General features: G+C 39.6%; 1 protein-coding gene across 5 annotated transcripts in view; it reads left to right on the top strand.

The window, feature by feature from the left end:
• Positions 1-25,434, top strand: part of relt (RELT TNF receptor) — a 29,726-nt gene extending 4,292 nt beyond the window's left edge. For 3 of the 5 annotated variants that reach the window (XM_015341464.2, XM_015341462.2, XM_069190075.1), the window contains exons 2-12: positions 8,889-8,963; positions 11,054-11,167; positions 11,661-11,839; positions 12,472-12,557; positions 12,886-13,149; positions 17,800-17,880; positions 17,970-18,048; positions 19,822-20,061; positions 20,644-20,833; positions 21,328-21,377; positions 23,290-25,434. In XM_015341464.2, coding sequence (XP_015196950.2) covers positions 8,919-8,963; positions 11,054-11,167; positions 11,661-11,839; positions 12,472-12,557; positions 12,886-13,149; positions 17,800-17,880; positions 17,970-18,048; positions 19,822-20,061; positions 20,644-20,833; positions 21,328-21,375 — 1,326 coding nt within the window. In that variant the 5' untranslated portion in view covers positions 8,889-8,918 and the 3' untranslated portion in view covers positions 21,376-21,377; positions 23,290-25,434. Of the gene's footprint in view, positions 1-6,854; positions 6,966-8,888; positions 8,964-11,053; positions 11,168-11,660; positions 11,840-12,471; positions 12,558-12,885; positions 13,150-17,799; positions 17,881-17,969; positions 18,049-19,821; positions 20,062-20,643; positions 20,834-21,327; positions 21,378-23,289 lie in introns of those variants that run through there. The other 2 variants (XM_015341463.2, XM_015341465.2) reach the window with 2 other exon arrangements.
• Positions 25,435-27,095: the final 1,661 nt, after the last annotated feature.

The raw sequence follows: 27,095 nt of genomic DNA, 5'->3' as shown, positions 1-27,095 counted from the left end.
TGAAGGTCACAAGTGAGCTTTGGTTATTAAGTATGACTTCCAGCCTTGAAGATGTAAAGTGGTTCAACAGTACATTGTTTAATGAAAATCTAGTTTTACACTTGTTTCTTTTTGCTCTGAAAACTGGCCTTGGAGACTTCTGAGTGTTTATGAATCAGGATCCTTTGTTTCAGGCAGAGATAGAGTGGGTCACATAAGGCCAATCCTACACGGAGGCCTGAATTTGTATATTTAATGCTTTAGTTCTGCGGGTATGAGTTGGAAGGAGTTTGACTGTGCCACTGTTTGAAGTGGAATACATTTGGCAGTGATTCTCTCATCCGTCATTGGAACTGGTCTCCTGTCAAAGCCACAGCTCCACAGAAATTGATAGGGTGGTTTCAGTTCATGCCTGACACTGACAAGAAGATCGATGATTTAATTACAATCTATTCACAGCACCCTGCCCCCAAAACCTCACACCTCCACAGGAACCTGCTGTTGCTCTATGGACACCAAAGAGCAGATGACTGTGCAGAAAGCAAAGAGATTTTTTGCATGCAAATAATTTTTATACCTCTTAACAGACCAGCATTATCACAAATATGAAATGTCTGAAACGCCAACAGGGTGATAGTTCCTTCCCCCAGCTGAAAGCCCCAATTTCTGCAAACAATATAGATATATATTTTGACCTTGCTGAGGTCTAGAGAAGTATTGAGTTACATACTGCATATCCACAGCAAAACTGCTAACTTTATCATTTTTATACTGGTAGTGCTTATAGCATATCATTTTTAGATTATGTTCTTTATTTAATTAGATCATTTTTAGATGTTTAAGATGACCTTGATTTTTAAACAGTTGTTTCTGAAATAAACCCAGGGGTTTAGAAGTCATAGACCATTAATTTTTTGCTGTCTTCTTATTCTTTTTTGGACTATGATGCAAGCTAAACTAAGCTATTTCATTTCTCATCCTATGTATCCATTTAATCCATAAACAGCTGTGGTATGTGAAGCCGTTGGTTTGTCACAATCTGTTTTATGTGTATAGTTCTGGGTTCATGCGGTCATGAACATTAAAAATGTTAAAGGTTTTAATGTAAACCTCAGGCCCAGAAATAGTATAAGTAATATTTAAATTTTTCCTGAGTCATAATTATGGTTGAAATGCTTCTTGGGACTGGCTTGAGAAAAATGTGCAAGAATGCAATAGTGGCATGTGACAGGAAATGCTCCTCCTGCTGAAAATCATGCTATAGAACAGTATTTAGAATATCATTTGGTTCTGCCTAATGGGGTTATGCTGTTCATAGTAACCAATGGCCATTCATTAAAAGATAACATTTGTCATTAAAAATCTCTTTTGGAGCATAATTATAGGCCAAGTCTAAGGGGCATCAGGTGGTCACTTACACCAGGGGTTGCTGAAGTATCATTCACACCAAAAGCATTGACTCAGTCCAATGGTCCTGCACCTTTCTGAGTCATATCCACACACACATACACTTCTTTTTGTCAGCAAAAACAGACCAACCCTGCAATACAGACCTTTACTAAATATATGTAAGTGAGAGTCCTCTAGGCTTTCCTTTTTCTCTTTGGTTTCGCTTGGCTAAACTGAATGACCTCTCCGCTTATTTTAACATACACACGTGTGCGCGTTTGAAATTTTTCAGTTCTCCATCCACAGCCAGTGGCGTCCTGCTGTTTGTTTCGCATTTCTACCATGTTTGTATTAGGCATGTAATATAGTTTCTGTTCGAATGTACTAGGCTTGCTCGTGCACTGCTGTTCCTCTGCCCAACAGTTTGCCTCCGCTGTCCTAATCTAGAAAGAAAAGATTTCTTCTGATCATCGCTAAACTGCACTTGATTATTGACTCATGCTGAGCATTCTTTTAATGCCTGTTCTTTTGCAACTGATCTTTAGCCAGTTTAGTTAAATAACTGAAGAGCATTTGCATGGCATGCTGGATTGATGTGTTTGAAAGTTCATTTTGTGGACTCCTAATTTCATAGCCACTCTTTCCCAGTTCATATGATCATTTAAAGTGTTTTTCGGTTCCATGATGGGGTACAGACTTTCAGAATTGCACTCTTTGGACGTTCAGTGAAACTAAAGAGAGAAGCCACATACAGGATACAATAAAACTTGGATGAGCATCCAGCTTCCAAATGCTTCAAACGTAAGTTTGGAAAGCTGGCTGAATCTAAAGAACTACACTGCTGCTTCTCTCCTGTCAGGGCACTTACAAACCGTCAAGTGACTCCACAGGAGCCTCCAGGTACATTCATAGACACAGTGATGATAGCATTTCTGTCCCCTCAATGTAATTTAAACCCTCGCACAACCTTTCCTTTTGTGTCTGCCTGCGCACGTCTAGTCAGTCTTAAATGGAACCTACAGTATGTGAAAATCCGCTCTGCATTTGTCATCTCAATCCGGAAGATTTGTTCAGTACAAAGAGACACCAAGGACTCAAAAAGTCTCAGACGTTACTGAAGAATGCTGTGTTATATTTGAAAAATAGCTCATTCTTTTTGTCAGTCGCTTAATAACATATATGAAATCTGAAGTGTATTTTCTCAGTTGTTTCTGAGCCCGGTTACAAATAACCTGAGACGCACACAACAACCCATGATACCCTTGTTTGGTCTTTGTCATATCCTGACATCATTACAAAGAAACAGTGTTCAGCAACAACTTGCAATTACTATCCCAAAACACACTAGCAACAACAAGGAACTCCTCCTTTACTTACCCTAGCTGTTTTGACTTATTCCATTACTTTTATGGATCATTTTCCACTGAATCATATAAATTATAAAGAAAGCTGTTTACAAGCTGCCACAACTCCTCATTAGTCCAACTTGTTGTTGTTTTTCAGAAGTGTTAATTTTCTCCTCCTTCCTGGTCTCTTGTTACAAATAACTGTGGTTGCCTGAAGCACACAATCTGTGAACCAGGAGAAACACTCAGGATATGGAAAACAATAAACTATAATTTTTAGAAAATGAAGTAAGGGAGGGACAAGGCCAAAAACAAGGCAAGGGAGAGGAGGAGGATTCATGAGTTTAAATGAAGCAGGTGCAGAGATTTACCATAAGATACTTCACTCATCCGTAAGTAGTTTTGCAAGCTGGAGATTGTAGATATTATACAGGCTTCATTACAATATAGCTGGAGCCGGAGGGCCTGTTTCCTTTAAGTGAATAGACTTCACATTTTCAATATGATTTTGACTTTAAGACCATAGACCAAGAGTTATTCATTGGCATTTACGGTGCCTTTCTTATAAGTACAAAGCCTTTTAACTGTGTGCATGTGACAAGATCAGGACTGTTCCTGTTTGGGATTTGAATATCATGGGTACCTCTGGCCAGGCAGCATGGAATTCTTCTACATCAAAAGGCCGGGACTTTCACTGTGGGAGAGTTCAACACTATCCGTGTTCCAAAGAGTGATGTCACCTTCCGTAACATGCTCAGTACCTGCTGAGTCCTGTGACACTCGGTACAGTAACACCTGCTAAAATATTAAGCATGTACCGTTTAAAAGAAATTTTGTGTACTTTGCATTCAAAGTCATATGATATTTATTTTCACTTATGAGAAATTTCAGTTCTTTACAAGTAATAATATTAATACAAAGTACTACATTATGGTTCTGTGTTGCATAGAAATGGTTATGTCTGAAGCCAAGCATTTGGTAAATAAAAAGATATTTAGATCTATAGTGAAGTCAAATAATTTTTTACATTATACAGCAATATTTGTATACAGCTTTTTGACACCAGAACATACCAGACTGTTGCACAGACTATAAACCAAACAATTAAAACATGTGCTTCGTGTTATTTATGAAAGGAATGAAGCATGTCGTGATTGGGTGTTGAAGATTACCTCAATATGATCTCTGTTCTGCTTAGAAATCTCAATGATTTTTGTAGTCTGATAGAGAATGAAATCAGTGTTAAGGGACAGAGGACAAAACACTCATTGATTGTGGTAAAAATCTGAATTAACAACCCTCCTCTCAGACTACTAACGTATTAATTCTCTACATTATCAGTTGTATTCACAGAAATTATTGCCATACAGTTACAACACTCTCATAAAAGTCATATTTTGATTAGAATTGGTTTGGGAGTGCCATGTTAATTTAAAAAAAAATGCAACATTGGACTGCTAAATCTGTAATGTCCTATATGTGCTGTGACACAATGGAGAGTGTAACTGTTTCATGGTGTGAATGAATGTCTTGATAACAGGGGAAGACTGGCCTGAAAATAGAACTGTCATCATCTGCAGTGCGGCATTCATAGATGAGACATTTCTTCTCCCTTCTGCTCTTAACAAAGCCCAACTACTTGACAGCAGTGAATGTATTGTGGGGCCGATAGGGGGAACTTACAACACATGTAGAAATACCTACAGTACTTGAGCCACTTTCTGACATTTTTTTTTCCAGTTGTCTATTTCAGATGTTAATGACCATTTAAAGTGTATTCCTCCCTTTTATCTCAAGGCTGTATATAAAGCTCTGAAAGTTTTGAAGAAATACAAGCACGTGTTAATAGTCTCTTAAAATCTATGATTGCATTTAGCTAATAGGTAGTTTAATTAGGTATTTGAGAGCTCTGGTGGAATGCAACCCTATAACCACTCCACCCTTTAAGAACTGGGGAGTTGCACCTCTGCTTTAAATCCTGTTGATCAGGATTTTGATGGTGTGTTTAATAAGGACTGCAGTGTGTGTACAGTATATTCTTTTGGAGACTTAGTTATGCCATGAATTTTTGAACTCATTGAATTTATTTCTGCATAATTTTCTACTATAGTTGAACAGTTTAGGTCAAAAGGTTGCATTGACAAACCTGTGTTTAGTCAGAGTCATGACAAAAGTGCATTCACATATTACAGTGTGTTTCAGACAAGTTCTTCTGGATTGAGTTATGCAATTGAAATTGATGCATAAATATTGAGACAGCTTCCCTCCATTTTCCTTAACTGTTTGGTTTAATGCAGGGTCTCGCTGCAATGCTTATCTTTGATTTTAGTTTCAAAATGGAGTTAAGAAAATCGTGCACGTTTTTTTTAGCATGACATTTAGAACCGCTGCAAATGAGAAAGTCTGACTTACGAGTTCATTTTTTTTTTAGTGGAGTGGTAAATCTTGTCTGACTAAGTAATCCATCAGACATTACTTATCGGTGGCAACCGTTTACATAGAGCTGTGCAGATCAAGCTGATTAGACATGACTTGTCCCAGTCACCCAGACTGGGCTTTGTGGTGGCTATTGTCCTGTTGTCTGGGGATTGTTTCTGGTGAGCTAGATGTCACCAGTGGAATTTGGTGCTAGAGAGACAGTTAAAAGTTAACGATAGAAACGCTCTGCTGGGTGGGAATCCTAATGCATCCACCATGCACTGATATTCATCGCCATGTATCATGTACAGTCCACGAGGAACCAGCAGCGCACAGCGATTAAAAAGCACATTGCCTTGCCTTTGCAGATCGCCTGTTTATCTCCATCCAATGAAAGTAACGTCAGAGAAACTGAACAGCACAACCACCCAGATTGAGCCCCTAGATCAGGGGGAAATGATGATCTGACAGTTTTTCCAGAACCCACCATTACCAGTTTATATAATTTTTTCCAAAAATACGTTTTTAATTTGTTAGTAGTTGACTTTATTGTCTTTGTTTTTGAAGTGCTACCAAAAGCCACAAAAGAAGGGTAAAAAACACCAAAAAAAAACTTAACAAGCTGTAATTAGGTTTCTTTCTGGCTTTATAGGATTCTAGTTAAGGAGAGTTTTCCTCACGGGGGCTAAATTTAAACTTTCTCTGCACGCTACACATGCCTTTCTTTTGTACACTGCGCAGAAAGACAGGTCTTAGTTTTTCTAAGTGGTGGTTGAGAAGGGGTCTTTTAGTTTCTCAGTCCCTAAAATTACAGAAGCTGTATATTATTTTAAAACACCCCGTAATTTACTGCATTGCATGATTATACTTCTAAAAATGTATAAAGTTCAAAAAGGAAACCCAGAAACAAGAGTGTGATACAAGTCATGGGCTTACATGTAAATCAAGTTGCAGAAATTATTTTTAAGTCTTTCGGGGTTCTAAGGTGAATTTAGAAGAAAAAAAACTCTTTCAAGCTCCGGAGCTGATGTGCTTACTGAAATGAGCACATCTGGTCACAAAACATGGTGGATACATCAAAATCTCCCATGCTCCTCACAGACCTGCACTTACATTGAGCCTCGAGTAGTCATTACTCATCAAGGTGTTGCCAATAAGGCTTTGGAGTGGATGACCAAGCCTTCAAGTAGAGGTCAACAGGCACGGTTTACTTGAGCTGTACCGCACTCTGCAAAACATGTTATTGACTTTTCAGTGGCCAGAGATTTCCATTATTCTAACCCTCAAGCATTCTAGATGGGTGTTAGGCCAAATGTGTTATCTGGGTAGACCTCACAGCTGGAAACCGAGAACTTCTGTCATACTTTCTAAAGGTGGGTAGCCAACCAGGGATTGTCTGACTTGTTGTTGCAGGCGATTATTGTGGAAAACAGTGATTATAAGGTCCTGGCTTGATGCCTATGCTGTATATATGTGTGTGTGTGAGTGTAATACAGGGAGACAAACAGCGTAGAGCATCTCTCTTACATGATGACTGTTGTATTATTATGGAGTACCATACCATGAGGCTGCGCGGGCCAACTCTCATTATCTCTTTGGCCGTTTTAATTTGTCTTCAATGCACATAAATGGTAAACTGTGATGATTATGTTGGGCAGTGTCTTGGCATAGGAGGTGGAGCCTAGTGATGAAGGGATAGTATAAGTAAAGATAGTTTGGTCCCAGGCAGGTAGTCTTTAGCTCCTGTCTCTGAACTGTGATTGACTCTGCTCCAAATTCCACCACACATCTGGTGCTACGGGGGGCAGCAAAGACATAACATAGAGCTCTGGGGTAGGTTTGCTTTTTTAATTCTTGTCTGAATATCTGCAGAATAAATATATGTATTATATACGGTATGTGTGTGAGCAAGTTAAATACAAATCTTACTTATATCCTCCATCAGCTAAATTCTTCTAGAATATTTAATTTATTTCAAAATAATATTTCAAAATCATTTTCTTTTCAATAAATATATTTAGTATTAATATTGTTTTTTTATCCTTTCAGGTCAATTGCACAGTTTCAAGTAGCTTTTGCAGTAACAATGTTCCTTGATTCATTTTTCTTTCAGGTTAATATTGAGTTTTATATAGTTCTCTAGAGTATATTTCAAAATCATTTTCTTTTCAAACTATATATTTAATATTAGTTTTGAATTTTCTGTCCTTTTTAGAACCTTTAAGGTGTAGTTGCACAGAGTTATTAGTTGATTTTGCTAAAAACAAAGTTCATTCATTCATCTTTTCCTTTCAGGCTGAGATTCTGTGGCAAATCTTTCATTGTTTTTTCACAAAGCATTAGAAGGAAAACATTTTATGCACATTCACAGTAATAATGGCATTCAAAATCCCTGTGCCTGTATTTTCTACAGATGAGCTGTTTTTAAAAAACTCTCTTTCTCCATTGATTAGGTTGTTTTTTTGTAGACTACACATCTTAGGCACATGATGATTCATTAAAAGAATTATGAATTGTTTTTTTTTATAAATTAACAATATTATTTTTGTTTATTTTTAAAGCTTCATTATTAATGCACAGTATGTATCACAGGTCTAAATCACAGTATTCCAAACTTTGTATTTTCCTTTAAGACAAGCTGCTGTTGAAAGATTGTAATTTATGTCAATCCTCAATATCCAATGTTAATAGTTTCTATTTAAAATCCTGAGCGAGTAACGTGATAAATGCCCAAAGGGTGTCTCGCTGTGCTTTACCTCAAATGATCTTTGTCTTTGACTCAGGGCAATGATGGCTGCCTTTCAGACAATTTGCTCAGTTCAATTTGCATGATTCGAACCCATTCCAGTTGGAGTGAAACCCTGACAGGCATGCTTAGGAAGTGCTGTATTAACTTGCACTTCAAACATTCCAGAGACATATGGTTTGAGCACCTTAACTTGCATTTAATTATACGTCTGATATCAATCTTCCTAGGCAGGCTGAGGAGATGTTTAAGCAATGACAACTTGTGCACTGTTCATTCAGATGGAGGCTGCTGTGGACCTGTTATTTGCTGGGGTGTCAGTAATAAGGTGCTATAGCATCTCAAACAATTGGGCTTCTTAGTTGCATTGGCACTGTAGGATGGATCTCTAATCACATAAGCCACTGTTCTGATTCATTTTTCTTTTTTTAGAGCTGACTCTATTTTAAGGCCCTGTTGTGTGAGATCCCAATATAACCTTGCCTGCAAAACTTCTAAAAATAAATATATAAACAGAAAACCACTAAACCATTAAACACGGAATTCCACCTCCTCCTTTGTAACCCCAGAGTGTTCTGTATTTATTTTCACCTTGCAGAGGTATATCTTATCAGAGTTTTTATGATGAGTTTTTTCCACACTTACTGGGAAGTTTTAGATATCTTTGAATGACTTCTGCTAGCACTCTCATAATACTCTTCCACACTCCAGTACTGTTCAAAACCTCAACCATGTGAGACATTTTTACATTATTCTTGGAAATTTTCTGTTTAAAGTGGAGGATCTTAAGATTGGGTTATCCAAACATGCATAAAATTTGCAATAAATAATATTAATGCATACTAAAGAGAGAAATGAAGACTAAAGATTAGGGTGATAGCAAACCTGTACTGCTCTGTTTGTGACAAACATTTCTCTGACCTCTGGTTTAGGTCCTAAACTTGGGTTCTTTTCTGTGTCAGATAACCTTCTCCCTTCTTCATGTATCTGCCCCTTTCTCTGCTTTTCAGATCTTATGGTCATAGAAGATTACCTTGAAGATGATGAGGAACCACCTTCGTTGTTCAACTCTCTTCTTTCTCACAGTAAGTTTCCTGCGTTCATATTGCATTGCTGCCATGAGTTTTGAATACAGATTGAGGCGTTAAGAATCTCTCTGATGCTTCTATGAGTGAGCTCTGGGTATATGCTTTAGTTTAATACTTACATTTTGCTAAATCACAGATCCAGATTTTAACTGTAAAAGCTGGGGTCACTTTGCATACTTTTTTTCTCACTGTGTTCTGATGTAATTGATGTCTTCTTAAAATTAACTGCTCCCTTTTTTGGGGGAAGGGGATTATTTAATTAGTGCAGGGTTACTCAGATTGTAGCCCCACAAACCCATTCCATTTCAGAATTTTTCTGCAGCTAGTTGCAATTATTTCATTTATTTGAATTGGAAACTAGAGGATATTTATATGTGTCTGGTTAAATCAACATAGTGCGATGGATTGAGCTGGAGATCCTGCAAGTTGAGTAGCCTTACTCCTGTGCATAGCTTTAACAGGGATCTGAGGCTCCTATCTCATGATGTGGTTCAGGGTCAACAGAGTTCATTGGTATTTCAAAGCTGTAAGTAAGCTACAATAGTTTATGGGGAGACTACAGTGCTTTGCATCTTGTCAGTCCTCTTCAGTTGCTACATATTTAACCCTACTAAAACACACTAACAAAAATGTTAGTCTTTTTGTCTCGCATTCACTTTTTTATTTTGACTCTTTTCTCCTCACATAAGTCACAGTTAGCCTACGTTTATTCCATATGGGGGCATATAAAGAGGGTTTTGAGGGGCTGTACATACATCACTGTTTCCCTGACAGCTGCTCTGTGGATTGGACCACAGCTCACAGCAGAGGGAAGACTTGTTGACGTTGTCTGACGTTGCTGAAGTGACAGCCTCAGCTGATACCCCTTGACCTTTCCAGCACAATCAAATTAATTCTGTTGTAAGCGCCACTTAATTAAATCGGCTTTATCCTGGATACACAAGGACTTGGGCTTGCAGTGGACTGTAACTGGGGGTCATCTTCTGACTTTTGACTTTTAATGGGTGTTTAAGGAATTAAGACCCCTTTCTGAGGCCCCCAGTGTCATGTTTTTTACTGGCCTCCCGATTAGCGCGGCAGCAGTTTGCTGAGAGAGAATTATTTTTTTTTTATTTTTGCTTTGTGAACTTAACAAAAGGGCGCCCACCACAATCAAAACAAGCCGGGGACTTTAGAAATGTACGTGACTGTTGTGTAACACTGTTAATGCAGCTGGCTGGCATTGATCATCACAATACACAGGAAGGTCTCTTAAGGTTAAAGGACCTCCCTAAATCTCTGTGTTCCTTCTTTTTACTTTTCAGTGTGGAATTAACTTTTACTCATTCCAGCATTAATCCATGATATGATTGATAGAAGACAATGGCACAATAAGACAAGTTCTCCGTCATTCTGTTGACTCTCGGGAAATGTGCTGCCTTTCAACATTCGCCAATTCAGTGGGAAATCTGAGATTCACAAAAGAGATTGAGGGTGGCTGCTCTCCGGAGGATGTTACTGGGAGCTGCAGTGAGGCTGATGATAGTGTTCCCTGTGAGTGCCCATAGTCTCTGGGCCCGTGGTTCTCTCTGCCCTTGAGGGTTTGGAATGACCTGATACACTGATAACACAGATCAGACATTATATTCTCAAAGAATAAACAGAACAGTACAACATTAAACGTGTGAAGATCTTTGGATGATTGACTCAGAATGTAATTTATATCTTTAATTCTCTGATGTTTCAATAGCTAATAATAAATTAAATAATAACATTTCATTTTAATGGTATCTTTGAAGACTGATTGTTTTTTTTCCAGATGTTTGGGAACGGAATCATCCTTATCAAACTATAAAATGAAATAAATCAGTTTTCTTTTTATAAGATTACCATCCGTCGGTGGTAATGATGCAGTAGGGATTATGTCCATCTTTCAGCCAGTAAGTGAAAACAAAATTGCACAGTGCAGGATGAAGGTACTCAAAATATGTTATAACCTCTCTGTTTCAAAACTGCACCCAGAGAGTGTGTGGCGATGCATGGACTCAGGCAATACTGAAGCGCTTGGCTCCGGAGAATTCACAGCCCTCCCCCTTGTTGCTTTGCAGATGCTGAGCTGGCGGGGCTCCCTGTCACTGCAGTGTGGGAAAGGAGAGGTCCTGAGCAGCCAAGGTCTGTGTGTTCCCTGCCTGACCTGCCCCCAGGGACAGGAGCCTGACCGGGTGAGATCAAAGAGCTCCACCTCCAGTTTACACTGACTCGCCCCCGCCTTTATCATAATCACATCCTGTTTTCCCCTGTCAGGACATATTGCCTTTTACGAGTTTAGTGATATACAGCTGGCATTTAGACATTTTTCCCTCAAGTAACAAAAAAAATCTCAGAGCACAAAGGCTGAATTGCAAGAGCACATAACTCGAGATGTACCGATATTGTTTATTTTTGTGTATAACACGTACACGGGCCAATTACGATCTCTTTAATGTCCTAATAAAATACTTGTGTGAAACAATCTGTATGGATTTACGAGCGAAAATACATTCGCCATGTATTGAGCCCCATGACCACAAAAACTGTATTAGATAAATACTGAGCGATATTCCAGTCTATAGAATATGAAGCCAGATGCACAGGACTTTGCAGAAAAGTTTTTATGGAGCTTTTGACTTTCTTGCTTTAAAAATCTAACTGCTGTTCGGGATGGTTTATTTGTAGGCCTGTGGTTTTGAGGATGCTCTGGGGTCAACGTGCAGGGCCTGTCCTGGTGGTACCTTCTCAGACAGGCTGGACGCCGAGCCCTGTAGGCCTCATACCCAGTGTCACACACTGAATCGCTCCCTCCTTCGTCATGGGACAGCGGAGACGGACACGGTCTGTGGAGAATGCTTGCCTGGGTATGTCAGAGTGTTTTTATCGCCATAAAACAAGCGTTAACAAGCAATTTACTCCCAGTTAATCGGTATGCAATGTGAAATAGGCAGAGCAGCGTCTGTGGTAAAAAGAAATTGACCACATGAAAAAAATGTGTACCCCAGTTATGAAATAGTTTTTTTTATGGTAGCCTCGCATGATTAAGATCTTTAAAAAATAGTTTCAGGCTTGCTGTCTGTTATCATGATACAGGAGAGAGAACGTGATCAGTGCACTGTAGGAAGTACTTTAAAGGTTGGAAATATGAATGGGTTGTTATGTTGTACAGCAGGAATAAAATCAATGAAGCAGAAGAACAAAAATGCAAATACCCAGCTATTGGTGTGGTGTATTTCTAAAACGATATATTTCTAATGGGCTTAGCCAGTGGACTGGTAGTTTGTAACACACTGGTTACACTTGTCACACTGGTTCAGGAACTCATTTCATTTTAAACTGATTTTTCTCATAATGTGTTGGAGTTTTTTTTAAATAAAAAAATGTTAAAAATCCATTATTGATACGCGAGTTATACATTGCTGGTAATTATAGGGTAGATGGATGCGTGGGGCTATTCCCAGGCCCGATTATGACCTGGATTTACTTGGCCATGTAGGTTCTACTCAAGTCAGATGGACCCCTCTGGTCTCAGCCCTTGTTTGAGCTGCAAGTTGGCACCCATAGGAACTTCTGCTTGTGAAGGCAAGTCCATTTTCTTTCTTTTACTGGTTATTAAACACCGAATCAGCTTTTCCAGTTAAAATAAATAACTTGCTTTCCGGAACGAGAGTATTGTACTGTAGGTGACCGTCCGTCGTAGAGGCATTTAGTCATGGGCCTTGATCCCACAATTTTTTTTTACATCGTTCACATTGTATTTAAGTGTTGAATTGCTTTTTTCTTTCGTGCTGTGTACGTGGGCGAGTGGGATTCTGTCACTGTCCGGCTGTAAAACGAGCACCTTTCCTGTGTGCGTCAAGTGTCGGCGAGTGCGACTGATTTAGTCACGGCTACATTTCGGCTGCCGCAGGACTTCCAAACCCCAGCCCGCGGTTGCCGAGGAGTGCTGGGAGCAGCGCCGCCAAGACGCCGGGCAAGCGCTCTGCCAACTCCACCAGCACGCTGACGGCCGAGGAGAAGACCACCGAGTACGCTGTGTTCGCCCTGGTGCCCATCTTCTGCGTGATGGGACTGCTCGGCATCCTGATCTGCAACATCCTGAAGAAGAAAGGCTACCACTGCGTGCCAGAAAAGGAGGGCGGAGATGAGGAGGCGCCTGTCCCGGAGAAAGACGGTAAGAAAAACCCAATCATCTGGGGGGGTTAGGAATGAGAGCCCGGGCGACAATTGCTTGAAATTCGCTTGCGTTTTTCTCTGCGATTCACAGCGACAACAGTGTGGCTTTAGTTGCAATTAAAAGATTAATGACTTGTTTAGAAGGCCGCCGAATTTAGCTGGGTTTTCCCACTCAGTGTATTGGCACGCAAGATATTTCCGTTTCCAAAGGTTTTACATTGAGATCAGTCATAGGCTGGCGGGTCTAAGTCTCTGCATGCTTTGGCTTGTTGGGTTAATAACCATAGAATGATTTACAGGCTCCTCTGAACTGAAAGGTTGGAATTAATTGCATCTTACAGCACAAAGTATTGTTTTCATGTGGGCACAAAATGTATATTGAGTTCAAGAAATATGGTAGACAGAAGCATTGGGATAAATCCAGGTGTTTTTAACAGAGTGGCACGTATACAAGTCCAACCTTTGCTTTGGCGAGGAGAGATATTGTGGAGGCTGAAGGTTCTAGTTGTTTAGGCCAATATTACAGGTTCCTAGAATATACATTTTCAATTTACAGTAGGTTGACAATATGTTTCAATGGAAATGTACTGATGTGATATTCAAAGGGTCAATACCTGATACGGGTTAGCATCCTAATACCAAAATAGTTTTCTCTTTTAAGCTTTAGTATTAACCTTCTGGCCCATATGAATATCAGAGATAAAGTAAGAAGACTTGTGTAGTTTTAGTAGATTTGCCTCTTCAGGCTACAGTCCCTTTTTCCCAGCACATTTGCAATAGCGTCCATTTTCCACATTAAGCCAAACTACCTTACAGGCACAAATGAGTGGCACTATCTGGATTTTCCATTTATAATCAATTGTTCTTTGTGCTTCTAATGAATCGTGCAACCACAGCTGCAGTAAAACAAACACCAGACATGCAAATTAATAGTTTTCTCAAAGGTCATTATGTGTGCCCCTTGAAATTATATATTTGTTCCACACAAAAAGTTCCACACAGAAGCAAACTAAAAAAAAAAATCAGTATTTAATAATGAACAGCTGACCAAACAACCTTGACAAAAAAAAAGTCTATTGAAACAGAGTGCTGAATTGTGCCTTCACTCATCAAATTTAATAATTGTAACATGTATTTTAGATTCCTGTTAATGCTGCACTTCAGAAAAAGATTTTTATCCAAAAGACTGATTGGGACTGAATTTCTGCTGCCAAATTGTTTCAGTTTTCACTATAAATGTTCTTAAAATATATTTCTGCCTCTATGTTAGCCTCTACTTCAATTCTGTTTTGAAGATTTGTTGTTTTAAGGGACAAATGGGGAAGTCCAAGATACCAAGAGGCTTAGGCTCCTATGTCCAGGACACAACAAAACCACTGTTAGAGAAGTTAAATTTTTTTATGCTGTGTTTCATATTTCCATCATTCTTTGTTTTTCCATTCACAAGAGTGAATCAGAACTGTGTGCTTCACGTCACTGTTGTGGAATTTGCCGTTTTCGATACTTTTTCAACAGAACTCCCCTACCTTGTTCCTAGAGAATCTCAACCCATATCAGATATCAGATTACTAGGGGTTCTTACATGGTGAGGATCTGGAGACGAGCCATGTAGCTCATGACTCTGAGCATGCCAGTGTCCAGACATGCTAAGTAAAGGGGGTTTACTTTTTCTAGTGCACCATGTGGTGGCCACAGCATGTTAGTGTTTAGACTAAATTAGATAGATGGTTGATATGATAGCACATGAAGAACACCAAGAGGAGTCTGATCAGATTTTCTTGTGTATAATCACACAGTGCACTCATTGAGATCACCTCTGTTAGCTATGCGTTCTCAATTTTGCTTAAGCAATGTTGCTTAATGTCAGACAAACACATCATATGAGCTAATCTGTCAGTATTCTGTACATTAGGAAAGCTGACAATACAAAACTGGTCATTTTTTACAGAAAGCCTACAGATCTTTTATGAAGTTAATATATTTGAATGGAAATGTGCAGACTGGCTGTTTGTGATTACTCATGCTGTGACCTGCCTTGCTGACACAGCAGTTTTGATCCTTGATCGGGGGGTTGGTATAGCAGGGTAAGGCAGTGGGGAGGGGGGATCTTTATGGCATTGCTGGAACAGGTGAGGCATGCTGTGATGAATAACTCAACTGCTCATCTTTAATTAAAGCCCTTGGAGGAATTCATAGTGGTGGAGTGGCTTGGGTACAGCCCTGCAACCTGAACCACCCCTGTTTTAATGGAATTTATTTTTTGTCCTTTTCACTAGTTTTAGACTTTAGCATGAAATTCAAAAATAAACAGAGCACACAAAAAATAATAGGGTGGCAGAGGCCATATTTTAAGGAAAAGATGGGACAGGGTTGTGAATATAACGGAAATCCCTCTTGACGCAGAAGTCAGGAAATGACTGGTTTATGGAAATGTTTCCTAGTGAAACAGAAAATATTAAGAAAGTAGTCATAAATGGAACAAGTGTTAAATGGTTAAAGAGTGCGGTTTCTCTTAGTAAGCACCCCAGCTCCTGTTGCATGTCTGAAGTATCAGCTGACTCCTGTGAAACTATAAGCTATCTGGAGTGACTAGAAGTCCCACTGAAGACATTACTCAAGTTTCCACTTATCATCCAAGTAAATAATTAAATGATGCTTAATAATGACTCCTTTTAATAAAACAATGGCAGCTGATATCAAGCTATAACCAAAAGTCTAGTATCCTTAAAGAAAACATTGGTTTCTCTACGATGTAGCTTCAGGTGAAACAAAATGTCAGGCAATAGCTTTAGCTTCAGTACTGTTGGCGTGCGTACTGTGTGTTCTACATGACTTGCAATTGGGGTCAGTCCAGGGCATAAATTTGATGACAGCTCCATTGTGTTTATAAAGTTGCTGTTTACTGCGTTTCTGAGGAACACTGCGGCAAAGTCATGTTCAGGTATTTAAAACAGCTGCAGGACATACAGTACAGAGACACAGGAAAGATGAGAGGAAACTCTGACAATTCTTTGACACTGTGGGTCCTTTCACACAGTGCTAGGGTGACAGATTTCATTTTTATCTTTTGATTTCAGCGTACAGTATCCATGCTGGTTGACATCTCTCTTTTTGTGCAGTTCTGTAATGATTGTTCTTGGTACCACTTTTGGACACTTCTCAAGACTCTAAGCAAAATAATATAGAAACAATGCTATAAGCTCTTAATTAGCACTGATATGTAAATACTCAAGCCAATACTGCAAACTTTATAACACACAGGAAAATCATGCACAATAAGACAGGGTTCTAGGAAAAGACCTCAACCACCTTTTACAAAATTGTTATTATCTGTTTGCAGTATCCACACAGTAATCGTGGAAGCTTATTATCATTTCTGTTGACTGTTTTAAGTATATACTTTAACCTGCAACATCAGGTTAGTGTTAGAAGAGAAAGGTCAAGGGTAGGTATACAGCTCAAACAACATTGTTTTTCATCTGCACTTCTGCTTTGCTCTTGTGTCTTCAAGCTCAGTTTATATAAAAATATGATTTTCCTCTTGAACCCCATCAGCCTGCAAATGTATTCGTGACTTTTTCCCTTAAGTCTTAAACAGGAAGGATAGAAAGGACATACTTCTTTAGCATATTTTGGATGTCAAAGAGCTACATTGGAAATTCCTGAAGTAAGCATCCTATTTTGCAAATGGATGTGAGAATGTACCTTTTATTTTTGTTAGATATTATTTCTTAAAATGTGCTCTTACATTATCAGAAAAAAATTCCAAAGGATTTGTGGAAGGAAAGTATTTGCTTACATAGAAAATTGAGGGACAATTTTTTGTCAAATTATTATATTTATAATCTATACATTGGTATATAGTGACTAATGTACTGTTGCTGGGAAAGCTGCATTATTTATTTGAATTAGTGAGCATGAATTGGAAGCACAAAGTGCTTAAATTGAGACTTGATTGAGACTGAGGATTGATTAAAATAACAATCAAGAGTATTTTTGTTTTGAATAGTGGATTACCGTTAAAAGGTCTCTCATTATTCTTAAATGGGTTATTCTGCAGCTTGCGTAGATGCTGACCTCTTGCAACTGTGGGAACGGACTGGTTGTCATGGCGATTTCTGTTCTAATATAGCAGACCTTCCTTCGTATAAACAAAAGCTTTCCATTACACAGCCACTTTTCACTATTAAAATCTTGAGCCGTACTGCTTAAGACACGAGTTCAGAGTACTCCCTGCCTCGATTTCTAAATAATTATACGTCACTTGCCAGACAAGTTTTACGCTTAAATATTATCTTCTGCCTGCAGCTTTTCTGTATATCTTCCTAGATGTTAACTGTTCCTCTCCATCAGTGCTAGTGATGTCTCCCGTCACAAGAAGTGCATTTTCTACCTTCTTGTAGATTGTTTCTTACGGTGCGGTCATATTTTAATTTTCCCAAGGCGACCAGTAATATCATGTTACTGTATATCTGAAAACCTGAGCTCAGATGCCTCTAAGAAAGACATGGATCACTTTCAGTATGCTATATGTATCTTCTACTACAGTGCCTGGTCATGTAGAAACACAGTTTTTACACCCCAGTAGCTCCAGTAATCCAGATCCTGATCAGCCTGTTTTGTATGTTTTTTTACTTGTTTCCTACAGGTAATGTTTGCCCCTACACTGTGGATGATGCCAATGAAGACACAATCAGTGTGTTGGTGCGACTTATAACTGAAAAAAAAGGTATGTTCTAAAGCCTGGGAGAACCTTGCCTGATTTTTAATGTGTAAAACCTGTCACAGCTCCAAAGTAAAACATATTTGTTTCTTCAGAAAATGCTGCTGCTTTAGAAGAACTGCTGAAGGAATATGAGAGCAAACAGATGTCCATCAGTAAAGCAACTTCCATCAAGTAAGAACCAACTGTAAATGATTATTTTAGTCATACTCTTATTCCCCTGGAAATACAACACTTGGACACAGTGTGAACATCTTTAATGTTCCTGAGAGGAGTTCTGCTTTAACATGCAGATAGTATTTCAGTATCAAATACCTATCAAAGCTCAGACAGATCTAGGTTTACAGATTGCCATGAAAGTTGTAGCAGTGAGAGAAGATGTAGTACCATGGTAACAACCGGAGGGAAAAGGTTGAGTCTGACATGGATAGCTGTATTCTCTTTTTGTTCATGAACCAAAACCAACCTGAAATCAGAGACTTCAGGGATTCTTTTCTCCTTTCCATAACATGCTATTGATTCAAGTGCTTTATCACAGGACCATAAAAATACTAACCTCAGACAATGGCGTGGGTATTTATTTACACAAGCTGTATACCATTCAATTTTTAAGCAAGATCTGAGCAGCAACTTGGGTTAAAGGTGTTACCTCGCTGTTTTGTCAGATGGCTTTGTACTTTAAGAACGGTGAAGAAAACCAGGATAAATCCTTGACCAGCAATGCACTTACTTCTACCCCATTGCTGAAAGATATCTAGAATATCCCTAAACCCCCACTTTCTTAGACTAGACAGTACAATTAGAAAAGAACACACAATGCCATTCAACTCCAAATCTGAAATGAAGGAAATATAAGTGAACACCAGCAAATTAACAGAAAAATGCATCTCTGTGGGAGAGGCTTTGCCTATTCTGCTCATTCTAGGCCAAAATAGTCTGCTTCAAGAATAACTTAAAACTCATGTCATGTGAAACAAAGTACAAAAACAAAAGGAAAACTGAGAGCACCATTTTCAAGATACACTTCAGACATCAAATCGGAGCAGGTTGAGGTATTCTTATCAGTAATTTGTTATTGTTAGCCAGGCTTTCATTCACCAGCTCGTGAAAGTGTGGTCACTATGGCAGCAGGCTCATGTACCAGGCGCTTCTAGCACATTCTGTCTGTTCCCTGCGCAGCACTCGGGGGGGCACCCAGGACTATTGTTGCAAGCGGAAAATATTACAGGTTGCTTGGCAAAAGGACAATAGGGCATTTCATGCTGCAGTGCCATAGGTGACGAGTTTTAAGATGAAGTTCAAAATCTAACTGAACCTTTTTAAATTGGATTTTACACTACGAACAAATCTCCCTTTAAAAATAGATCGCTGTTAGTTTTACTGCTTTCCCGCAAAACAAACCCTTAATACTGTATGGGGTAATTTAAGGTCACCTGCACTGCATCTTGAAATATAGAAAGGTCCACACTTTCACAAATGGTGCCTTAGTTTAGTGCCCCTGTATAATTTCTGTGTGATTGGGCCACTTTCCATTAGCGTGACTGAATCCTTATTTATAAGTCTGCTCTAAACTGACAGAATACTACGAGAAATCCCTTCCTATTACTAAATTGTCCCCCAAAACACAAAGGAATTTTTGGCATTTTCTACCAATGTGAAAAAAGGCCAATCTATTTTGTGCGCTCATGCCAAACAGATAGGCTTTCTGTCTATAGATAGAGGCCAGAGTAAAAAATCCCAACACGCCTATTACAAAAAACAAGTGTGATCTGCATCCGCACTGCATGTTGCATAACATTGCTATTCATAAGCCTGCTGCCTGCACAGATGAGTAATGCGCTACTCTGGTGGAGCAGCTGTTGTCCAGTGAGCTGGGGGGCTGCGCAATCGTACCTGGGAGCTGTCAGCATTGTTATAACACTGTTGCTCTCTGCTCCTCTCTTCCAGGTTCCCTCCTGTGGCCCAGTTGCCCCAGTTGCCCCAGCTGCGACCCCTGCCCAGGCTGTGCCCTCACCAGCACCACCTGCACACCGTGCAAGGGCTGGCCCCATGCTCGGGCACCTGCTGCTCTCGCTGCAGCCAGAAGAAATGGCCAGAGATCCTGATGCCCATCGACACTAGTAAGACCACCAAAGTGGGCACGAAGAACAGCCGACCGGGCGAGATCACCATTCTCTCTGTGGGCAGGTGAGGTAACCCTAGACTCCCTGCGCCACCTGGGCTCTCTTTCTTACCATGCAGAGACGTGTTAAAAAATGTATGTCATTCAAAAGCACTATGAAATATGCCAAAAGCTAAGGGGAGGCCCAGCTGGACCTTCACAAAGGACCCTAAGGTGTAGAAGACCACAGAAATGTAAACACTGGTTTTGTTTTCAGGGGGTGAAGCTTCTGCCAAATCCGGCTGTCCTGTGAGAAAACGGTTTCTCAGAGGATGTTTTTGTTGGACTGAATTCTGTGAAGTGCCTTCTGCGAAGCGATGAAAATGACAGTACTGCGAAACAACCACACAAGTTTAGCACCACAGTTGTTTAGGAAGGCAACATTCCAGTGCCGGCCAACTTTTGTTTGTTTGAAGACAAAGAGCCGGGAATAAAAAGAGCCCACCTGTTTCTGGCCCCCCTCTGTCTTAAGTTTGAGATAAAGCTCAGGTGGGGGAAATACCATGGTGGAGTTGGAGTAAACTAAACTGATTTTCGATTTCAGTTTCCTGCTGAGTGTGTGCACCCCAGAGTGTGTAAACCCCGTGTGTAAACGGTGTGTTCCACAGGTTCCAGGTGGCCCAGATTCCCGAGCTGAAGCCCACCGCCCTGGCCGAGCTCACCCCTCTGGAGTCGAGTGACACGGACTCCATTGACACTACACACACAGAGCCAGCCGACGAGAAGTCACTGCTGGGCAGCTCCTCCTCGACCCGTCCCAAGACCAAGTGGCTGAAACCCGGGGACAGCAAGCCAGAGGTGAGCAAACTGGGAAATCTGCATAGTAGGTGTATAAATTCCCGGTCCGGGAACTAATAGAAAGGTGTCAAAAAAGCCGTATACAATGAATGCTTACTCATGGGAAAAAAACAAAACCCAACCTGCTAAACAGGCTTCACTTAAAACAGGCAGTGAGTCATAATGCAGATTTCCTGCTCATTGTATTTATTAAAGCTGAAGCACTTCCTCTTTCTTTCCCTTAAAAATCGCTGTCAAGTTATCTAAAATTTCCGTCAATGACCACAAAAGATATTAGTGCTACACGAGTGCTATGATTAGCCAAATTAATGAGATGCATAATGCTAAGTCTGTTTTTCTAAAGAAGATGTCCCCGCACGGCCTACACTGTGACATTGCTTCTTTTTTCATGTGTGCCAAAAGCAAACCATTTCCCTCAGTGTTGACTGTGAATTTAATTCTCAGCCTGTGGTCCATCTTCCATCATAACTCGGTGCTTTTTCCCCTCGTTTCAGGACCGAAAACTTGTCATAAGACTGGGAGAAACTAATCTTGTTATTTAAAGGTAACTGAAGAGTTTTGTAATGTGGTGGTGGTTGGGTGTTAACCGCTGATTGACGTATTTCCAATACTCGCTTAGTGTAGCGCAGTAACTCGGCCCTGCTCCTCTGCTTTGGTTCTGCTTTGAATAAAATTGCGGCTTTGGCTTCGGTTTTTTTTTTAATAAAGACACGGCGGCTGCTGGTGGGGGCTGGCCAGTGACTCAGCTGCTAGAGTGACCCCGCTGGTCAGTGAATTGCAATAAATTTCCATATGAGTGGCTGTTGAAATATGAACTGCTATTCTGTGGAAAACCAAGAAATGGCATGCTGGTAGTTCCTCAAGAACAATTTTCAAAGGCGTAATACATTTCTCATGGAGAAGAAGGAGCTTGTTTTCCTGAGGCTTAATTTTCTGGCCATTTCATGTGATAAGAGTCAGTTGGCCTATTCATAACCGAATCATAAAAATCTTGGAGCAATGAAATTTGGTACAGGCTCTATGGCAACATGGGAAACGCATTTTTCAGGAATCAAGACGGCACTCACAGAGGGCACTGCCATCACCAATGTGCCAGTCACTGTGTTCCAAGCAAAATAGCTGATGGAAAATTGTCACCCTTTAGAACAAATTTTCTAGGGATATCTGTGTGTTCCACATTACATATATCCATGGTGCAGTTTTATTGAAACCATTACTTGAATAGACTAACTCTGCAAGGGGCTTGTCTATTAAATTTAATGAGCACTAGAATGACATTGAGACAGCAGAATCAATAGCTTAAAATCTATCCGACGGGCTACAACACATGCCGTTTTTGTTTAAACCGAAGTTTAAACAAGTCTCAGAAAAGCTCTTGCGACACATGTGCATACGCATTTTTGAGAGCAGCTGATTTTAGCGAAGAGAAAACAGCAAACGTCAGTTTAATCAGACTAGACCGTTACCTCATAGCCTAGTAGGCACAGGAAATGCAGATGAAAATGCAAGGATTAAACAAATGAAGTTGTAATTGTGGGTTGCATTATTCAAACAGTGTTAACAGAAACTACCATTTAAAGCGTCTGCTACACTGCATTTTATCTCTTCAAATAAACTTCAAATACCGCATCCTGCCAAACACACATTGTAAGAAGACGGTGAGCAAAACTGAGCTGAAAACAAGCTGAGGTTTCTGAGCACTCTTTTTCTCAGGAGCCCTGTCATTTACTCCACATCCTCACCCAGTTGGATCAACAGGAGGTAGTCTGGAAATTGTCTGGAAAGATGCCAATAGAAGATCCGTAATGGTTTCATTAAACAATGCAAACAAAAGTCTGCAATATCACCCACAGGAAAGAAACTGCAACAGACATGAATCAGTTAGCTAGCACTGACTACTTGTTTCAAACCTATTGTGTAGTCAGGAAATTGTGAATAATTCTTGTTGGACACTTTTAAGTGTCTAAGATACTCTATTACAGGATATACCTGATTTCAAACCACTTAGTGTGCTTTAAGTCAAATATATGTTCTATACTGTTAATATACTGTTAGCTGTCCTCTTGTTAATCCAGTTCAGCTAATGGTGTGTGCAAACACTTGCGAATGGCCTTGAAATTACGGATTCTTAACTAAAAAAAGCTCAGAAATGGAATACTCTTGCATTTTTATACATCTTGCCATCTGCTTCAGCACAGGCAAACCACGTTAATTTCAACATTCAAACTCATCTTACGGGGTGGGGGAACCTTTTGTAATTGGGGTAAAGGTTCAGGATTTGTGTTTTCACCGTCTTAGGGAGAAACGGTAATATCTGCAATAAAGGGCTTTGACTCCAACTCTCCTTCATCATGTTTCAGGCAGACCCAGACATGCCCACCCTCAACCCCAGGAGATGAGGGGCGAGTCCCATGACTATGCTTGTTCCCATTACTCAGCAGTCCCTCTCTCCGCAGGTGAACATCTAACGGGAGAAGCAACCCGAGTGCTGGAAGAGAACTCTGCTTTGCTGCCACACATCTGGGAGCAAGGAGTGTGCAGGAGAAATGAGCTGAAAACGCCAGCCTGAGGAGACACCTGATGCAGCGACAATGACAAAGATTCCCATAACACTTGACGCAGCAGTGGGATTTTTCCATGGCCTGGCCTGAAAGCTTATTTTTTATTTTTTTAATTGACTCAAAGATGAAATGCTATATTTTGAATTCTGAATTAAGAGACTGACGAACAAATTATTTTGCCGTGCTTCCCAATCACTACAGTGTTGCGGTCGGTGCACTTTCTGAAAACATTCTACATCATATATCAACAGCACAAGCACTTGCATGTTATTCAGCCCTGATGTTAAAAAAGTAATTTCTAAAAATATTTAAAAATTGAGTTTCTCTTTAAAAAATCGGCAAACTATAAAAAAAGCCATTGTTCATTTACTGGTTTCATTAGATTAGAGTGAATTCCAGTTCTTAAAATTCAAACTGTAGGCTTTGTGAATAACATTGAATGCACTTTCGGAAAACAGTATAAAAAAATGGAACATGTCCTGCATACTAAGTATCAGTATTGGATAAATTGGAACAAGGCCGTAATCACAACAGAGTGGGACCAGTACAGCTCAGTTGAGGTATAGGAGTCAAAATTATTATTCAGGCTTAGACTCAGGGGTTAGGAAGGCTTTCACTCAGAAGGCTGAGCTATGGACTATTTGTATCCAGCTGCAAACAGCCTTGCTACATGCATGTGCATTGCTGTAACAGTGTATGGACATTTAAAAAGAAAATATCTAGTTATCCAGGATAATCTGAAGCTTAAACATTACCACTACCTAACATACACATTTTTTAAGTGGCGCACAATTTGTCACAGTTCAGTGCCTCTGATCAGATTTCTAATTTATGACAGGATCAGTGATGGTTATCCTGGGACTTTCTTCATATGTAACACAGCAGTACACTGTTCTTCTGAATGCTGCTGTGCTGAGGCTTTTATTCCATCTGAGCTCCTTATTACTTAACCTGTCCAATTATCTTCTTAATGATGCAGATTTAACACCCTGCCCCATTGCCTTCAAAAAGATTTGTTTGCACCGGCATTCAAGTGCATTTTTTTTAAACCATCAGCTGGGAAAAGGTTTTAAAAAAGGACTTTAATGCGATTCCCAGCCGACCGAAAAATTTGAATTATTGCGGAGCTGAAGTTCAAACAAACTACAGAAGACACTCCGCCATGACTGCAGTCCAACACCCCTGCTGCACTATGGATTTGATTAATTACCTCCTAATGTCGCAGTGCAGTCCTGCTTTTTTTTAAACCTCTCGCTATGCTGGCTAGCAAAACGTAAGCGTTTATTGAAACAGAGATGCAGGGGTAGTTAACAGGATATCTTTAAGCCTTCCTTTCAGAACGTCAGTGAGGGAAATAAAAGTTCTCAAGAGAAACCACACAACACAGAGAGAGAAAAGATGAATGAAGTAATGTCTCCCAGCTAACATGCTTTTGTTGGATACCTGTTGACGCTGAAGGCGTGTTTGCTGCAGACTTTCTGCTGCAAAAAAAAAAGACACAGTTCCTGCCACAGGAGACAGATTGTGCTTTATTTTGCTTTATTGCAACTGAATGTGCAAAACAACAGTATAATATTACCAAGTCTCACAACCTTTACTTTGCCGTGAGCACAAATCAGCCTGAAACGCTGCTTTCGACATCTCCATTTCCTGTCACAGTCCCTTCCTTGAATCAAGCCTGGATGAGTATTCTTAGTACTGATTTTCTTTTGTTTAAAGGAACAGAAAAAAAAACAGAAAAATGCCACTGATCTGTGGGAGTTAATTTTGGCGAGACCGTTTACATTAACATTTTTGTATAGTTTACAAGTCATTTTTGTTTTTTGTACGTTTGTGAAGGTCTTTTTTAAAAAAATGGTTTTAATTGTATTTATTGGTTAGACATTGTGCTGTACGTTTTTCCATCTGTGTTAAATGTTTTTAACTGAAATGTCTGTAGTAAAAATATCATCTCTCCAACCTTTAAGGTTTAATTTATTATGCTGCATTGGCTGGGTATTTGTATTCTTTAAATAAAGAAACCATTGGAAGGCTTCTCTAGTAACAGTCTTTCCTGTTTTATCCAGGTAACTTAACTCTCAGATGAATACATTGGGAGTTGACATAACTTTCAGTGACTTTACAATGACAAACAAGCAATAAGAAGAGAACAAACACTGTTACTAGGCCTAACTGTTGACTCTGAATACTACAGATGTTGAATATATTGTAAGCTTTTTTCTTCCTTTTAAAAAATTAAACCAATTATTTCCTACAGCACCCTTTGTCACAGTGAGCTTCACAGACTTATAATGCAGGTTACAAAAATTGTATAGGAACACTTAACCACTTTCATACAGAGAGCAGGGGAACAAAACAGAGTCACAATTAGCAAATGAAATTCAAAATGATTTAGATCAAATTCAAGACTAGATACACACCTGGGACATTTTCTAGATACCGAGAATCAATTCAAAAACACAAACAATGTTAGTCAAAAAGTGTAGAATTCAGATGAAGGACTTTTATGCTAAAAATACTTTACACACTAGCGAGGCCTCATTTAGAAAATCGTGACCAATTTCTGATCACCACATTATAGAAAGATTATTGCTGTTCGGGACTAAGTTCAGAGAAGAGCAATCAGTTGCATTGTGAGACTTCAAGGCATGTGTGGTGTGGGTTAAAATAACAGAACCTTTTCAGTCTTGAATAGGGGAGACCCAATCCAAATATTCAAAGTATCCTCAAAGGAACTGATAAAGCCAAGGGTGGATTTCTTCAGAATAAACTGTGACACATGGAACAGTGGACACAAATGGAAACAATGCGGAAATGCACTTAAAACAGAGAACAGGAGGCACTTCTGTACACAAAGAGCTGTGTGAGCATGGAACAGGCTATCTAGACGTTGTTGAAGCCGATACCCTGCAGCTGAATTAAATCCTTGAACCAATAAACTACTAACAAATGGGCAGCATGGTCTCATCTCATTTGTAACCTTTCTTTCGTTCTTATATCCCAGGCAACACAACCATGTACCAGCCATGCACATCCCTCACCAACAGTTCCATATGTTAGCAAGCCCCAGGTATGGGATATGAGATCCACACAATCCTAGTGCCATGATAAAGGCTCAAACCCGTGACCAGAGCATTCTACCTGCATCCAGGCGACCTGTTCCTGCTTGGCCTCACAGGAAGTTCCCTATTGGTTTTTAATCCTTGATGGAAAACAGGACAGGGTGGAGCATGCATTAAACTATTTCCTGCCCCCGTGACAGCGATCGCAATAAATGACAAAAGCAAACATTTACACATTACTGCAAACTTTGAAATCGACAACTCCTACTTTTTCCATCAAACCCAGTGTTATTTTTATGGGTGTATTTATCATGCTTTTACAAAAAAAATAGGATGCTTTTAATTAAAACCAGTCACATCATTAAACCCACAGGATGGAAAGAAAACCTTCAGGAAGAGTGACAGAAACATCCTCTTTATCCCAAAATCTTCCTCCATATCCTTCATGCCATTTTCCAGAGTTCAATTAACTTAAAATAGTTTCAGCTCATGGCAAAGCAACATGTCTTGAAAAGAATACAGACGAGACGGGGGGAACATTAAAGACAGGACTGGGAATATCTTTTTAAAAGTATTGAGATGCCAATAGAAGTAAACACGTAATACTAAAAGACAATAACATTCTTGATGACATGCAGA

This window comes from Lepisosteus oculatus, chromosome 5 (assembly GCF_040954835.1).
Source record: "Lepisosteus oculatus isolate fLepOcu1 chromosome 5, fLepOcu1.hap2, whole genome shotgun sequence".
Taxonomy (NCBI): Eukaryota; Metazoa; Chordata; class Actinopteri; order Semionotiformes; family Lepisosteidae; genus Lepisosteus; species Lepisosteus oculatus.
Note: the sequence above shows the minus strand (reverse complement) of the source record. Positions and strands in the feature narration are given on the sequence as shown.